This window comes from Balaenoptera acutorostrata, chromosome 15 (genome assembly GCF_949987535.1).
Source record: "Balaenoptera acutorostrata chromosome 15, mBalAcu1.1, whole genome shotgun sequence".
NCBI lineage: Eukaryota > Metazoa > Chordata > Mammalia > Artiodactyla > Balaenopteridae > Balaenoptera > Balaenoptera acutorostrata.
The window spans coordinates 89,405,660-89,421,666 of NC_080078.1; the positions used below are offsets into that span (position 1 = coordinate 89,405,660).

Sequence of the window (16,007 nt, forward strand, 5' to 3'; positions counted from 1 at the left end):
GTGGAGGGCAGAGCCAGGGACAGCCCTCATCCTCCCCACTTTGAGACTGAGCCCCTGCCAGGCGCGGGCCTGCCCTGTACACCAACCTCGACCCGGCCTGGGCTTCTGCTCCTCACTCTTTTTGTTAACTGGGGTAAAATACACATTGACTAAAATTCACCACTTTGAAGTGTGCAATTAACTGGCGCTGAGCCCATTCCCGTTGCCGTGCAACTGTCCCCTCCAGCCAACCCCACATTTTTACCACCTCAAAAACAAGCGCCCCCAACCCACCAGCGTGATTCCCCCCCACCTCCTGCCCCCGGCCTGCCACCCCCAATCTGCATCAGTCCCTGTGGCTTTCCCTACTCCAGACACTTAGTAGCAATGGAATCGTAGCGCGTGGCCTTCTGTGTCTGGCCTCCTTCATTTAGCGCATTCTCAAGGCCCATCCCTGCTGGAGCCTGCGTCCGGGCCTCATTCTTTTTAAGGCTGAGCAATATTCAAGCGTATGGATGGACCACATCTGTGTATCCTTTCACCCACCGAGGGACATCTGAGCTGTCTCCACCTTTCAGCTCCTGTGAATAGTGCTGCTACAAACACCTGTGTGAAGCTTTTTGGCTGAACACCTGTTTTCAATTCTGTTGGGTGTATACCTAGGAGTGGGATTCCTGGGTCATGTGATATGTTTAACTTTTTGAGGAACCACCAAACTGTTTTCTACAGCGGCTGCACCATTTCACATCCCCCCAGAAACGTACGAGGATTCTGATTTCGCCACATCCTCATCAACACTTTTTCTTTTCATTTTAGCCATCCTGGTGGATGTGAAGTGCTTTTGATTTGCATTTCCTTCATGAAGAATGATGCTGAACATCTTTTAATGTTATTAGCCATCTGTGTATCTTCTTCGGGGAGATGTCTACTTAAATCCTCTGCCCATTTCTTAATTGGGTTGTGTGTCTGTCTGTTGTTCAGCTGTATGAGTCCTTCATATATTTTGGATACCAGACCCGTATCAGATATATGATTTGCAAATATTTTCTCCCATTCTGTGGGTTGTCTTTTCGCTCTCTAAAGAGACACTATGAATAGTGTCCTTTAACGTACAAAAGTTTTTAATTTTGCTAGTCTTATTTTTTCTTTTATTGCTTGTGCTTTTGGTGTCATATCTAAGAAACCAAAGTCATAGAGATTTACATCCATAATTTCAACTAAGAATTTTAGTTTTAGCTCTTATATTTAGGTTTTTAATCCATTTGGAGTTAATTTTGTATTGGTGTGAGGTAAGGGTCAAACTTCACTCCTTTAAACATGGGTATCCAGTATCCCAGAACCACTGTCAAAGAGACTGTCCTTTCCTCATTGGATAGATGTGGCACCCAACTATCGAGACTTGTTTTGGCCCAACCCATGGTCTACCCTGGGGAATGTTCCACGTGCACTTGAGAAGGATGTGTTCTCTGTGGTTGGTGACACATGTCTAATGACAGATGTCTGCAGGTCTAGCTGGGTCGTGGTTTGTTCAAGTCCTCTGTCTCCTAAGGATCTTTTGTCTGGTTTTTCTACCCATTTTTTTTTTTTTAACTTTTGGGTATTTATTTATTTATTTATTTATTTATTTATTTATATATCTATGGCTGTGTTGGGTCTTCGTTTCTGTGCGAGGGCCCTCTCCAGTTGTGGCAAGTGGGGGCCACTCCTCACCGTGGTGCACGGGCCTCTCACCATCGCGGCCTCTCCCGTTGCGGAGCACAAGCTCCAGACGCGCAGACTTAGCAATTGTGGCTCACGGGCCTAGCTGCTCCGTGGCATGTGGGATCCTCCCAGACCAGGGCTCGAACCCGTGTCCCCTGCATCGACAGGCAGATTCTCAACCACTGCGCCACCAGGGAAGCCCCCCCATTTTTTTTTAATGTATTTATTTTTGGCTGCATTGGGTCTTCGTTGCTGCCTGCGGGCTTTCTCTAGTTGCGGCGAGCAGGAGCTACTCTTCATTGTGGTGTGTGGGCTTCTCATTGCGGTGGCTTCTCTTTGTTGTGGAGCACGGGCTCTAAGCACATGGGCTTCAGCAGTAGTGGCATGCAGGCTCAGTAGTTCTGGCTCGCGGGCTCTAGAGCACAGGCTCAGTAGCTGTGATGCACGGGCTTAGTTGCTCCGTGGCATGTGGGATCTTCCTGGACCAGGGCTCAAACCCGTGTCCCCTGCATTGGCAGGTGAATTCTTAACCACTGTGCCACCAGGGAAGTACCTTTCTACCCATTTTGAAAGTGGGGTATTGAATTCTCCAGGTATTACTGTAGAAATGTCTATTTCATCCTTTAATTCTGTCAGTTTTTGCTTCATATATTTTTAGGACTCTGTTGTTAGTATATAAATGTTTATGATTGTTAATCATCTTTATAAATTGACTCTTATCAATACATAACAGCCTTCTTTGTCTTGACTTGTCTATTTTGTCTGATACAAGTGTGGCCAACCCGGCTCTAGGTCACTGTTTGCATGGAATATCTTTTTCCATTCTTTCACTTTCAGTGTATTGTCATCTTTGGATCTAGTATAGTTGAATAGATTTTTAATCCATTCCTCCAATCTCTACCTTTTAATTGGGGAGTTTAATCCATTTACATTTAAAGTAATTACTTATAAGGAAGGACTTGCTTCTGCTGTTTTTTTGTTTCTCAATTCCTCCATTATTGCCTTCTGTAGAGTTTCATTTTTTTCTAGTTATTACTGAGTCCCTTCTCGTTTCCTTTTCTGGTATTTTTTAGTTGTTTTCTTAAAGGCTACCCTGGGATTATGGTTAATTCCATCTTAAATTTATAACAATCTAGTTTGAATTAACACCAACTCAGCTTCAATAGTGAACAGAGACTCTGCTCGTGTGGTCCGCCCCCTTTATGTTGTAACTGTTACAAATTACACCCTCTACAGTGTGCACCCAGATATACAGATTTATGATTATTGCTTTATGCCTTTGTTTTTAACTCATATAAGGGAAAAAATGAGTTACAAATCAAAAATATACTACTGCTCGCTTTCATGTTTACCTGTGTAGTTAACTTTACCAGTGTCTGTGTGGCTTGAGTTACTGCCCAGGGTCCTTTCACTTCCGTCTGAAGAGCCCTCCTCAGCATGTCCTGTAGGGCAGATCTATTAGCTACAAACTCCCTCAGCTTTTGTTTTTATGGGAATGCTGTGATTTCTCTTTTGAAGCATAATTTTGCCAGACCAGAATTCTGGGTCGACAGTTTTTTCTTTGCAGACTTTAAACACGTCATCCCACTGCCTTCTGGTCCCCATGGTTTCTGATGAGAAATCGGCAGTTACCCTCACGGAGGACCCTTGGGCACCAAGAGTCCTTTCTCTCCTGCTGCTTCCAAGACTCCCCCTGTCTGTGGGCTTCAACAGTTTGATCATAATGAGTCCTGGTGTGAATCTCTTTGACTTTACACTACTTGGATGTACAGATTCACATCTTTCATCAAATCTGGGAAGTTTTCAGCCTTATTTTTTCAGGTATTCTTTTTGTCCAACCCCTCTTCTCTTTCTGGGACTCCCATTATGCAAATATCGGTACATTAAATGGTATCCCACAGGTCTCATGGGCTCTGCTCATTTTTCTTCACTTGTTCTCTTTCCGCTCCTCAGACTGGGTGACTTCAACTCACCTGTCTTCAAGTCTGCGATTCTTCCTTCTGCCTGCTCAGATCTGCTGCTGAACCCTCTACTGCATTTTTCATTTCAGTTATTGTACTCTTCAGCTCCAGAATTTCTATCTGTTTCCTTTATATTATTTCTATCTCTATGGACATTCTCTATTTGGTGAGACATCATTCTTCCGATTTCCTTTAGTTCATTTCCATGGATTCCTTTAGTCTTTTGTGCATATTTAAACAGCTAATTGAAAGTCTTTGTCTAGTAAATCAAACATCAGGGCTTCTTCAGGGATAGTTTCTATTAATTTTTTATTCCTGTGACTGGATTATACTTCCTTGTTTCTTCGCATGCCTCACAATTTTTTGTTGAAAACTAGACATTTTGAGTATTGTAATGTGGTACCTCTGGAAGTCAGATTCCTCCCCATCCCCGGAGTTTGTTGCTGCTGCTTGTTGTTGATTGTAGTTTGTTAAGTGACTTTTCTAAGCTATTCTGTAAACGCTGTATTCTTTGTTGTGTGTGGTCACTGAAGTCTCTGTTCCCTTAGCTCAGTGGTCAGATGGTGACTTGACAGACGTTCCCTTAAACCCAAAGAACCAAAGAGGAAACAAATGGTCTCAGCCTCTGCAGACCGGCTCTGTGTTGGGGCATTCCTCCAACATCTGAGAAGGTCGCTTACAGCTCTGCCTTAGCCATCACTTCCTGCTTGCATGGAGTCTAAAGATCAGCCTGAGGTGAGCAATTAGCATCTCCTCCAGTCACTTCTGAGCCTGCGCCCAGCACTGGGCATGTGTGTGCCTCCTAGATCCCCCAGTGTATGGGGGTCCTTCCCAAGCCCTAATTCTTCCACGTCTCCTTCCCAAACCTCCGAGCTTCTCGGAGAGGAGGGGCAGAGGGTAGGTGCTGCGTGTTCAGGCCACGCTCCTTCCCTGCGCCACTCAAACCTCAGAACCACACGTAGTGCTGTGACTTTATTGTCAATAGTGGGTGGGACTGGGGGGCATTTTTGTTCTTCTTCACACTCGTTTGCATTTAAAAGAAGTAGCCATTTGAAGTTCTTATGGTGAAAGACACATGCATACATACATACACAAAAGTAGGCTGCACCCAGGGCAAGACCACACCTTTAAAAAAGAAATGCACTTGAGGGGCCAGGGCAGTGTCCAGCCGGCAGTAAAGGCCAGTCAACTCCAAAGGTCCACTGGGTCCCCTGGGCTTTGGGAGGGGCTGCAGGAATGCTGGGCCCATCGGGCAGCCTGTGCTCGGGCCCACACTCTCAGGATGGCTCATGAAGCACTACTGGAGGCCGAGTGGCCGCTGTGACCCCCAGCGATCGGGTGGGCAGTGTGAGCTGGGGCAGCACAGACTTCGCTCTGGCACCTACCTGCATGGGGATCTCTGAACCCTGATTCCACAAGTGCAGGATGGGTGTCAGCACTGTGAAGGGACACCTCGGGGGCACCTGTGACAGCCTGGCCCAGGACCCAGGGCTCATAGAACGCTGGCCAGCACCCGCCTTGCTGCTGCCTGTGCTGTAGCTGCCAGATAGCTGCGGGCATCTAAGCTGGTTCTCAGCACAGACTCGAATCCCCCAACAGGGAGACAGATGCCAAGCAGGGCTCCACTCCAACACCGTGGGCCCAGGCCAGGGGCTCTGCCGGTCTACGTGGAGGTCCACACGGCACTCCCTGTGGGGGGCCACCTGGACTCACCTGGATCAGGCCTGCTGCAGGGTTCCGCCTCTTCTCAAAGTGCTTCTGACGGTGCTGCTCTTGAACCTTCAGGGCAAAGCCAGACCCCAAAATGCCCTGCAAGTCACTGGGGTCAGACGATGCCCCAGGGACCACAGCCCCACACTGAGCTCCTCAGGGTCGGACCACGTCCAGGGGACCACACCCCCACCCCACCCTTGCCTGCACACTTCTGGCTCCACCTTCCTGCCTCCTCAGCCCCCAATGCCAGGAGACAGGCTGGGGGGAAAGACTTGGATTTGGGGTGAAGGGAGCTTCAGGCTTCCAGGAGCCTGGCGGGGCCCACTCGGAACACATCTGGGCCCAGAGATTAATCCTCCTCCCCGATTTGTCCACACCGGAGTGAGTGCAGGGGTGTGGCCCGGGGTCACAGAGAAGGGCCACCGGGAGGACAGCATCGCCAGCCCCGCCCCCGCAGCTGCGGGTAGAGGGTTAACAGGGCCCTTGCCTCTTCTGAAGGAGACCTGACGGGGCTGTGTCACTGTACAGCACCGCTCCTGGTCACAAGGACCCGACTGGCCAATCCCGCAAGGCTGGGAGGCACTAACAGTGACCCACAGACACGGGTCAGAAGGTACAGCCTGGGGCGGCAGGTTGTGGAGGCTGCCACGTCCACTCCTGGGGCCCGTGGACCTGCTGGGAGCCCTGCCCCTGCCCCACATGGCCCCGAGGGCAGCTGTGGTCACCAGGGGAGCCCAGACCCCGTCCCCAGCAAAGGCAGGAAGGGGCACGACTCACAGCAGGAAGAGCAAAGAAGGAGACGCCAATGAGGGTGAAAGTTGCCGCCAGGAGCCTCCCGTTCCAGGTCTGGGGGTACTTGTCCCCGTAGCCGATGGTCGTCAGGGTGATCTGCGGACAGCAGGCCCCATCGCTCAGCCAGGCCGGACAGTGGCCGCCTGGAGGCCCGGGACCTGAGCCGGACCCTCCTCCTGAGGCCTCAGGGCAGCTGGACAAACCACCCCCGCAGCCACGCCGCCCTCCCAGGGCCCGAGAGGCCAGGGTCACTATTGGCCGCCCTTCCCCCTCAACAATCACATCCGAACTCCGAGCCTCTGCTCCTTCCCTATGCGCTGGGCGGGGGGATCAGGCTCTGCTCTCATTTCACACCCAGCCAGGAGCCAGGAGGCTAGGAGAGAGCCAGGGGCCTGAGAGGTGACAGTGCCGAGGGACCCTCCAGGGACGCGGAGAGGGTCGCGTGGGGCCCTTCGGAGGGAGGCTTGTAAGCTGAGGCCAGGAGAGCGGGAGGGGCCGGCGGTGGGGCTGGAGGAGGCGACAGGAGGGGAGAGACTGGAGAAGGAAAAGGCCCCTCCCCAGGGTGTGGCAGGCAGGGCCTCGGAGGCGCTGGGGGAGCCGAGGGTTTGTGTTTAGAATTGCTCTGCGGCGGGGAGTGGGCAGGGAGGAAGTGGGGCCCGGACGGGCCTTCCCGGGAGCCCAAATGGAGGGGGCCATTTTCAGGTAGCTCCCACAAAACCCGCCAAAGTGGAGACTCAGGCCTGGTGTGCAGGACCACCAAGGCCACACACAGAGGCAGGCACGGAGGCTCAGGACAGACCACGTGGCCGGCTGGGCTGGGAGGCGGGCCCAGGCGGGCCCTGAGAGGGGGGGTCTTAGCCAAACCGCGGGAGGGGCCGAGGTGTGAGCAGGAGCAGGGGCTGGGGGCATCGGCGGCCCTGGCCGGGCAACGGAGAGCAGCAGACCTTCCTCATCGGGGGACCCGGACAGCAGGGTCAACTGGCCCACGCGCCACAGGCACGGACACCTCTCTCCACCCACCCACCGTCCACCCTGGGAATCCATCCCCCCGACTCTGGGGTCATGCAGAGAGTCCACCCAAAGCCCACTGTGCAGTCTGAGAAGAGTCTGCAAAACGGGGCTGAATAATCATGGCTTTGCCAGCAGGGACTTCTGTGCCCGTCACCTGCGAAATCACAGCCAAGGCATTCGGACCTGCGTAGAAGGTTCTGGGAAGGCGCCAGCGAGCTGGGCGCAGGTAACAGGGAGCTGGGTGGAGTGAGAAGGACACTCGCTTCTCACCAGAAACCTCCCGGTGATTGGGCTCCTCTATTCGACTGCTTTCAACAGAAACTAAACACATTTTAAAGACGTAAAATACTTAAAATCACGCCTCCCCCCCAAAAACTCCACAGCGCGACAGGAAAGGCTGTGAAAGGACACAAGCCGAGGGCGAGGGCAGTGAACCGGGCAAGACGGAGGCCGATGCGGGCCTGACTCAGGGCCAGGAGGTGGGGAGAAACCCAAGGGCTCTCGGGGCTCAAGGAGAGGCCCCCAGACCTGGCGCTGATGTAGGCGCAGGGCATGCAGGGCAGGACGGCACCCGCCCCAGGACCGCAGACCCATGTCCTCCCAACACCGGCGATCACTGGGGCAGCGAGAGGGGAGACCCTTCCCCTCCTGCCCACCCACCAGCAGCCGGGCCTCTATGCCCCATGCCTGGCCCTACTCTTGGGACCCCAGAGCTGGTCAGAAAGCCTCCAACGGGGCAAAGACTTCCTAAAAATTCCATTATCCCTGCACAGAGAGAAGAAAGTGTATCCATAAAACAAAGAGTCTTGAAAACGAGACCCAAATCACACAGGGTCAGGTGGAAGACACCTCCCAGGATGTAGGCAAAGAGATGAGGAATCCAGATAGGACACGTTCCGCGGTCCAGCGGGCTCAGCAGTGGCCTCGGCGCCCCGGGAAGGAGGGAAGGAGGAAGCTGTAGACTTCGAAGCCGCGAAGGGCACCAGCCTCCTGGAAGGAAGCCCCCCCCCCACAGGGCCCACGTTCCAGAAGAGCGTCAGGGAGGGAGGGGCCCGGCCGCCAGCGGGACCGTGGAATTGGGGCACCTTCAGACACACGCGTCTCACAAACTTCCTCCCTCAGAAGACTGTGACCTCCAAACCAAGCGCAGACTGGGGGTGGTGCCGGGAGACTCGGCACCTGGGGGCCCAGCATTGGGGGCCCGGCCCTCAGGGGTCAGCGTTCACGGCCAGCGTTCGGGGGGCTGGCTTGAGCGCGCTGCAGTGGGGGGACTCGCCCGACGCCAGTGAGGCCCCTCCGAGGGCCCCCGGCCCACAGAGCAGAAGAAAGGGGGGCTCGGGCAAGACGCTTTCCAAGAATGACAGGGACAGGGAGGGGGCTAATCGCACCCTATCACGGAACAAAGTGAGCCTCTGAAGTCTAAGGTCACAGGGGAGGGAACTCCCTGGCAGTCCAGCGGTTACAACTCAGCGCTCTCACTGCCGAGGGCCTGGGCTCAACCCCTGGTCGGGGGACTAAGATCCCGAAAGCCGCGAGGCACGGCCTAAAATAAAATAAAAATAAAGCTCACAGAGGAAATCCCGGTGTAGGTGAGGGATACGCAGAAGGGTTCCCCCGTCTTCTGGGGGGGGGCACCACAAGGGGGGGATGGGAGTGGGGCACATTTTCACTGTAACACTCAGGCACTATTGGGCGTGTTTAAGATTTTGATTCAATTCTTAAAGATGGGGAGGCCCCCCCGGAGGGCCTGGGCAGGGCAGGCCGAGAGAGCGGCGAGGCCCGGGCTGTCCAGTCAGAGGCTGGGTGCGCAGCAGCTGTGGGCCCTGATGCGCGGCTCCCGGTGCCCGGGCCTCAGCTCCCCTCTCCCGCCGAGCCCCACCCACCCAGGCTCCCGATCACCCTGCTTCCCACGTGGTCGGTAGAGGGACACAGACTCCGGGCCTCGTGGCAATTAGTACAATAACTACAAGTAAATTGCTCTCTGGCTTAAAGGCCAGGTGAAAGCAGGCATCCCTCTTGCCAGCGACTGGATTTGCAGCATCTGCCCGAGGTCACGTGGTCCTCGTTTTCGGAACTGGGTCTGGGGTCCCAGGAGACAACGGACTCTAACGTCCCACACCCACGGGACCCTCCACACGACCCCCGGCCCAGTGCCCCCAGGCTGAGTGTCCAGTACCCCCAGGAAGAGCTCGCAAAGGAGGGCACTCTGGCCCCCCGGCCTGGGGACGTCCATGGCAACGGGGAGGAGGAGCCAGGCCGAGGTCCATTCAGCCACTGGGGCCGAGGCCCGCGGGGCCCAGCCTGGTCTCCAGAGGGCACACTCGGAGAACGCGGGGCATTGCCACTCAGAGCAGGAGGGGCCCTGCAGAGGGGGGCCCAGGAAGGCTTTTCTCAGAAGAGGCCACTTGCACCCGGTGACAGGAGAGTGGCCCTCGAGGGGCTCAGGAGGTGGGTGGCCGTGAGCATGGGCTGAAAATCCACCAGCTCCGGACCCACCCTGGGTGGGGGCAGCCTGGGAGGTTGAGCTGGGAGAACCAGGGCGTCCATTTCCCCTTTTTCAAACTCTCCTGCCCATCAGTAGGACCGCAGGACCCCCCTGCCCCCATCACCGAGGTCACACAGGTGGTCAGTGAGGAAGGAGGGAAGGTGACTGGCCATGGCTGGGCACAGGCTCCCTGGGCCCAGGCCTCTCTCCACCCCACACAGACCAGCGCGTCCCCTGCCCCCACCCCGCCTGGGCCGCCACGTCCGCGTGGCATCACAGTCAGCAGTGGCCAGCAGGAGGCCCCAGAGAGACGTCTCTGGCCAGGCCAGCCAGGGAGAGCCGTGCGTCTCCTGTCCAGGCCCAGGGGTCAGGGGCGCGTCCTGGAGTGGGGAGCGGGGGAGGGCAGACAATGCGCAGGAGGGACCCCAAGGAAGGCCACACCCGGTGAGCGTGTCCTCAGTGAAGGGGAGGGGCCCCAGCGGCCGGGCACTCACCAGGCCCCACCAGAGCGCGTCCGCGTAGGTATCAAAGTGATCGTTCTCTCCCTTCTCCGCCAAGTACACCAGAAACGAGGCCAGGATGAGGCAGAGGAAGCCGATGTACCAGGCAGTGACCAGCTCCTGAAAGAGGCCCATCACAGTCGCTGGGCCAGCGTCCAGCCCGACTCACCCCCGGGAGCAGGAGGCCCCGCCTGCCTGGAGGTTTGCTGGGCGCTGCATCCCCCGGGCTTCAGCGGGTGGGTGCCCCTCCCGAGAGCCGGCCGCAGAGCCCCAGCAGCCCCGAGCCCGGGGCAGGCGGGAGGTGGAGCGCGTCTTCCAGTTCCAGCCCTGGGTGGTCCCACACCTATGCACCTCACCCCTGGAGGACGGTGGGTAGGGACGGCTCAGTGCTGCATCCACCCAGGAAGGGAGTGTCCCCAGGCGGCCGTCAGCCAGTCAGGCTGGAGAATCTTGGGCCTGCTGGGACCCTGCCCCAACTTCCCTGAGCCTGGGGGAGATACCCCAACTGGCTGCCCTTCCTGGGGGACCACCACCCTCTCTGTCCTGCCAGCCAAGCCCCAGCCTCCGGGCTCAGACAGGAAGGGTGGTGGGGAAGGGACTCTTGGGCCAATAAGCCCACCCACAAGAGGACGGCCTCCTGGCAGAGCCTGGCAGGGCGGGGTCTGGGCGGGCAGGGCCCCTGGCAACACAGGGACGGGGTCTGGACGGGACATGGGGCTGCAGCCACCTTGCGGGTCCCACGGCCAGCGGCCACCACAAGCCTCAGCCTAAACGGGCAGGAGCCTGGGGGTTGGGGGGCAGTGGGTACCGATCCAGCACAGCCACCCAACCAAGGAGCGAGCCAGCTCCAGGGGGGCCCAGAGGGACCGGACGTGGCAGACAAGCTGGAGAGAAGAGGAAGATGGTCAAGTCATGGGAAGATGCCCAGAAGAAACGAGGGACTGGGTCCTGCCTGGCCGGACCTCCTGGCCCCAGCCAGCCAGCCCGGCGCCGGCTCACCTTGCTGTGCGCGTAGACCACGGAGCCCAGCAGCTTCCAGGTGCCGCCCCGCCGGTCCATACGGATCATGCGCAGGATCTGCAGGAAGCGGAGACTCCGGAGCGCCGACGTGGCGAAGACGTTGCCCTGGGAGCCGGCGGCCAGCACGGCGATGGACGCAATGAGCACCATGATGTCTGCGGGAGACAGCGGAGGAGCTCGGGGCGGCCCCCGCCGCAGAAGGGCAGCCCCCCGCCAGGGCCCCGGGAGGAGGGACAGACGGACGCGCACAAAGTGCCGGCGTGGGCCTGGCTCCACTGTCCGCCCAGCCCGGCCCTGCCCTGGGCACGGCCGCCCGACACCTCATTGCCCTGCACTCAGGCCACAATAACCAGGGGCTCTGACGCCAAGAGGGCAGGTGACGAGAAACTTCCAGAAGGAGCCGATCCTGCAGTCCTGCCTGCCCCCACCTGCACCGGGTCTCACCGATCACACAGAAGGGCTTCCGCGCAAACTTGAGCCGCCCCCTCCAGCCGCGGTACCGGCAGCAGCAGCCGGCGGCCCAGATCCGCACGAAGTACTCCACGCCGAACACCACGATGGTCACGATTTCCTGCAGGGGAAGCCACAGCTGAGCCACTGCTGGCTCAGCTGGTGGGGGGGAGGGGAGAGTGTTGTGTAGCTGGTGTGGGAGTGGGGACCCCGTCCTGTGTAGCTGGTGTGAGAGTGGGGACCCCCGTCCTGTGTAGCTGGTGTGGGAGTGGGGACCCCGTCCTGTGTAGCTGGTGTGCGAGTGGGGACCCCCGTCCTGTGTAGCTGGTGTGGGAGTGGGGACACAGAGGGCAGAGCCGATGGAGGGTCTCAGGTAACTGCCAAGGGGGCGGGGCTCCCATGCCCGGGGCAGCCCCAGGACACAGCGCAGGGCGGGCAGGGGCGGAGGGCTCCCCAGAGGTGCGTCTGGAGGCGGCATCAGCTTCCCCGTGGCCCCGTACCTCCATCACCAACAGCAACACAGAAATTACCTGTGGTTGCCATGGCGCCTGCCCCGACCTATCACGGGGTTGCTGTGAGCTTCACAACCCCCAGCCCACGCCCACATCTGCCAGGGAACACCCCACACTCTGAGGTGGAGGGGGCCACCGGGGCCCTCAGGCTCTAGTGAGAACAGAAGGCGGGAAGGGGGGTGGGGACAGTGGGGGGCTCTCAGGCACTGTGACGACACAGGGAGGGGCCCGCCTAGGCTGGAGGGTAACAGGGTGCCGGGGGTGTTCGGGGGAGGGGCGGGTGGGCGCTGAGGATGCGGCAGTATCACCAACGTCAGGAGGGGAGGCTGGGAGGGACCCAAGGGCTACCAGGAAGAGCAGGGGCCCTGGGTGCCAGGAGGACGGGGGTCCCTGCCGGTGGGCGTCTGGGAGATCAGACCAACGGGACCGGGGACAGGCTGCCGCCCACGGGCTCCGCCGCCATCAGGCCCGTCTGCGCCGACCTGCGGGACCCACCAGGATGTAGAGCGCGCCCTCCGAGCTCTTCTCGTACTCCTTGATGGTGGAGAACACAGACAGCACGAGGCAGGAGAAGACCAGCAGGAACCTGGGGGCCGGAGCAGAGGGCGGTCAGCCAGGCCGGGCACCCAGCCGGCGCGGGAAGGCACAGGGCAGAGCAGCAGGCACGGGCAGCCCAGGGCTCCACAGTGATGACTGGGCCCAGCTGCTCTCCAGGATGCCCACCGTGCTCCCCCTGCCGCCCCCGCCAACGTCCAACGTCCCTCTCAGAGGGAACACTAACGGGGACAGCGCCTTCTGGGCCCCTGGGCAAACAAGAAATGAGTGAGCCGCACAGCCCACGCCCACGCAGGGCACCCCGTATGCGGTCACCCCTCTCCTCATCCACAGCTGTTTCCTCCCAGGCCCCGAAGTAGACACTTCCTGTCTCCCGGTTCACACCAGCCTCACACACACCGTCCCAGCGCCCTTGGCCGCCGGACCTGTGTCTGCAGGCGGTGCTGGCGGGGGCACTAACGGAGCCGGGGGCTGATGGGCAGCAGGTGTCCAGCCAGAGCGGACAGGGTGGGGCTGGGGTCCCAGGGAGCAGAGCCCCCGAGGGCTGAGGACAGGGTCCAGGCCTCCTGAGGCACAGGGCACCTGGTACGGGAAGCTGGGCAGGGACTGCACACCACGCCCCTCCCACTTCATCACCACTGGGACTCCCCCATCACCCCAGGGAGTCGAGACCACCATCCTCCGTGGTAGTGGTGGAGGAGGGGAGATGAGACCCTTCAGAGCCAAAGCCACGTGGTCCAGCCTCAGCCGGGCCACAGCAACAGTGACTCGGGCCCTACCCTGCCCAGCCCAGCCCAGCCTGCGTCACTGAGCGGCGGCCCTGCCCATGTGCCCCAGAGGCCTGACAACCGGGCCCAGAGAGGCGCAGACCCGCCTCCACATGCGGCCCCTCCCCAGAGCGTGGCCCCAAGGATGTCTCCGGACGCACCCCCAGCTCCAGGGCAGAGGTGCTACAGGCGGATAACGGAGGCCGCTGGCGCAGACAAAACGCACGCGGGGAAACGGTCACGTTTCAAAACCTCAATTAATTTCCTTTGCTCATTAGCCAATTTATTCAATTAGCTGAGCCCTGGGGGAAAAAATGTCCAGATGTCTCATGTGCCTTATACTCGTAATTCTCTGCCTGCGGTGGGAAGGAGCCCACGTGCCCAGAGAGGATCTGCCAGGGTCAGAGGAGATCCCAGGGTGGTGAGTCAGGACGCCGGGGCCTGGGCGGTGGGAGGGACTGGCAGGACCCCCATCTCAGACGGGGCACCTGGACGCAGTTCAGCTCAGCACTGGGCGCGGGAGCCGGGGGGCGTGTAACATGGCGGGCTTCCCTGAGGAGGTGTCCACAACACTGCAGGATGAAGAGCTGGTGGGGCCAACAGAGAAGGGAAAGTGTTCCTGGCAGAGCGAAGGGCAAGTGGAGTGGCGCCAGGCGGGGGGGCGGGGGGAGAGGGGGAGACAGTGTGTCCAGGACCTGGCAGCGGGCAGGTCTGACCAGACTGGAGATCGGGGCCCCGGGATGCCTGACGCCATCGTCACCTGTCAGGGAGACTGAGTCCAGGGCTGCGCCCACGAAGGCCAGCTCCTCGTGCTGTATAAAAACATTCCTCTAAAGGAAAACAGGAAAGACCCAGGTCCCAAGGTGACCGGGCCCTCTCAGCCCCGCCTCCCCAGGGCGCTCTGACCAGCATCTCGGAACCTTCCAGAATGGCCAGGGCACGCTGCACGAAGCGCAGCCCTTCCCAGCAGGCAGCGGCCAGGCTGTCGGGAGCCCCACCAGCAGTTCAGGAGACAAACCTGCGGCCCAAGCTGGGAACCTCCCCAGCGGCCCCGCCCCAGGAAGCGCCAGCGGCGTTCCAAGGTTTGTTTGTGACGTTTTGGGGCAGATGGCCACAGGTGGCACCGCCTGGGGTGTGCAGGGGAGGCAGCAGGATGGACACTCCAGAAGGAGGCCAGCACACCCACACGACGAGGAGGAAGGAGGGGCGGGCAGCAGACTCCCACGGGCAGCGGACACCCCAGCCATGCCTCCAGGTGCAGGCAGGGCCCCCGCAGATCAAGAGAGGGACAACTCCAAAGGGCAGTGATGTCCCCCACCCCTCGGCCACTCACAGGCAGCCACGATGGGGAAAAGGCACTTACCTCCAGGTCCCCTCCTGTGTGCGGGTAACCCTGTGACCGGCGACCACCCCTGCCCAGAACACAGCCGCATCCTGGGCCCGAAGACCTCCGAAGCCCACCCCCGTCCCGCAAGGCTGGAGGGGGCTCCGCCTCTGGCCTCGTGGTCCCCGGCATGGCGTCCTCCATTACAGGGGACACTTCCCTGGGGCTCAGCCCCGGGGAGCCGGGGGGTGGGGGGCCAGCCCTCCCGCAGGACGACGCAGGTGATCACCCCCAGCCCTGAGGCCCATCGCGGGGTCGCCCGCTGCAGTTATGCTGGGGCCCTGGGCACCGGAGCGTCCTGGAGACCCTGGGGAATCTGAGCCAGGCAGGGGCCTTCCTTCCCAAAGACCTCTCTTGCCTCGGTGACCTGGGTTCTGGCTCCTGGCAGGCTCATGGGAGCTGGCAGCTGTGGATCAAAGGGACCCCCCTCCTCCCCTCTCCTCCTCCGGAGAGGCACTGGGGAGGTGCAGGGTGGACGCCGCCGGCACCACTGGGAGGCCCCGGGAGGCAAGCTGTGTGCTGAGCACTGACCCCCCAGGCCCCAGAGGACATGGCAGCTAGTAGCTGCGTCCGCTTCCTCCCCAGATGGGACCGGTGAGCAGTTCCACCCGCCCACAGGCTGGGAGACACGTCCCCCTGCTGCAAGGTTCAGCTCAACGGCCAGCACCGTCCTGTACATCTCCCCAACACCGGGGCCGAGGCCCCAGGGCCCTGGGGGAGGGGAGTTCTCTCGCCCTCCAGCCTGGGAACTGTCCAGGCTGCAGGAAGAGAAAGGAGGGGAGGCAGGAGGTGGCTCCAAAGGCAGAACATGGTGGCTAATTATGACAATGAATTCAACGTCAGGATGCTTCCCTGGCAGCGGTTGCCAAGGAGACGAGCAGCTCCAGCAGCTGGTCCCCAGCCCCAGATTCCAGGGGCTGTGACGGGGGTCAGGTGGAGGGGCAGGGCAGCCAGGGACCTCAGACCTTGCTCAGCTGGGCAGGGGGGAGGTAGGCCACCCGGAAAGTGAGCAACAGAACCACATCCCAGATGCACACCCAGGCCTGCGCCCCCCCAGTTCACGAGTGGCCACAAGGTGGGCTTGACCCCAGCACTGAAGGATCCACAGCAGCAGGACAGACCTCAGTCAGACATCAGGAGGGACTTCCAGAGCCTGAGCTCTGGGCAGAGATGGACC

General features: G+C 59.5%; 1 protein-coding gene across 6 annotated transcripts in view; it reads right to left on the reverse strand.

Annotated features, from left to right (window-relative positions):
• KCNQ2 (potassium voltage-gated channel subfamily Q member 2) overlaps positions 1-16,007 on the reverse strand; it is a 48,030-nt gene that overhangs the window by 20,517 nt on the left and 11,506 nt on the right. For all 6 annotated transcript variants that reach the window (XM_057530096.1, XM_057530095.1, XM_057530094.1 and 3 more), the window contains exons 2-7: positions 12,620-12,710; positions 11,607-11,733; positions 11,142-11,317; positions 10,137-10,262; positions 6,132-6,242; positions 5,355-5,450 (exon numbers count right to left, since the gene is read on the reverse strand). In XM_057530096.1, the coding sequence (XP_057386079.1) occupies positions 5,355-5,450; positions 6,132-6,242; positions 10,137-10,262; positions 11,142-11,317; positions 11,607-11,733; positions 12,620-12,710 (727 nt within the window). The remainder of the gene's footprint in view (positions 1-5,354; positions 5,451-6,131; positions 6,243-10,136; positions 10,263-11,141; positions 11,318-11,606; positions 11,734-12,619; positions 12,711-16,007) is intronic.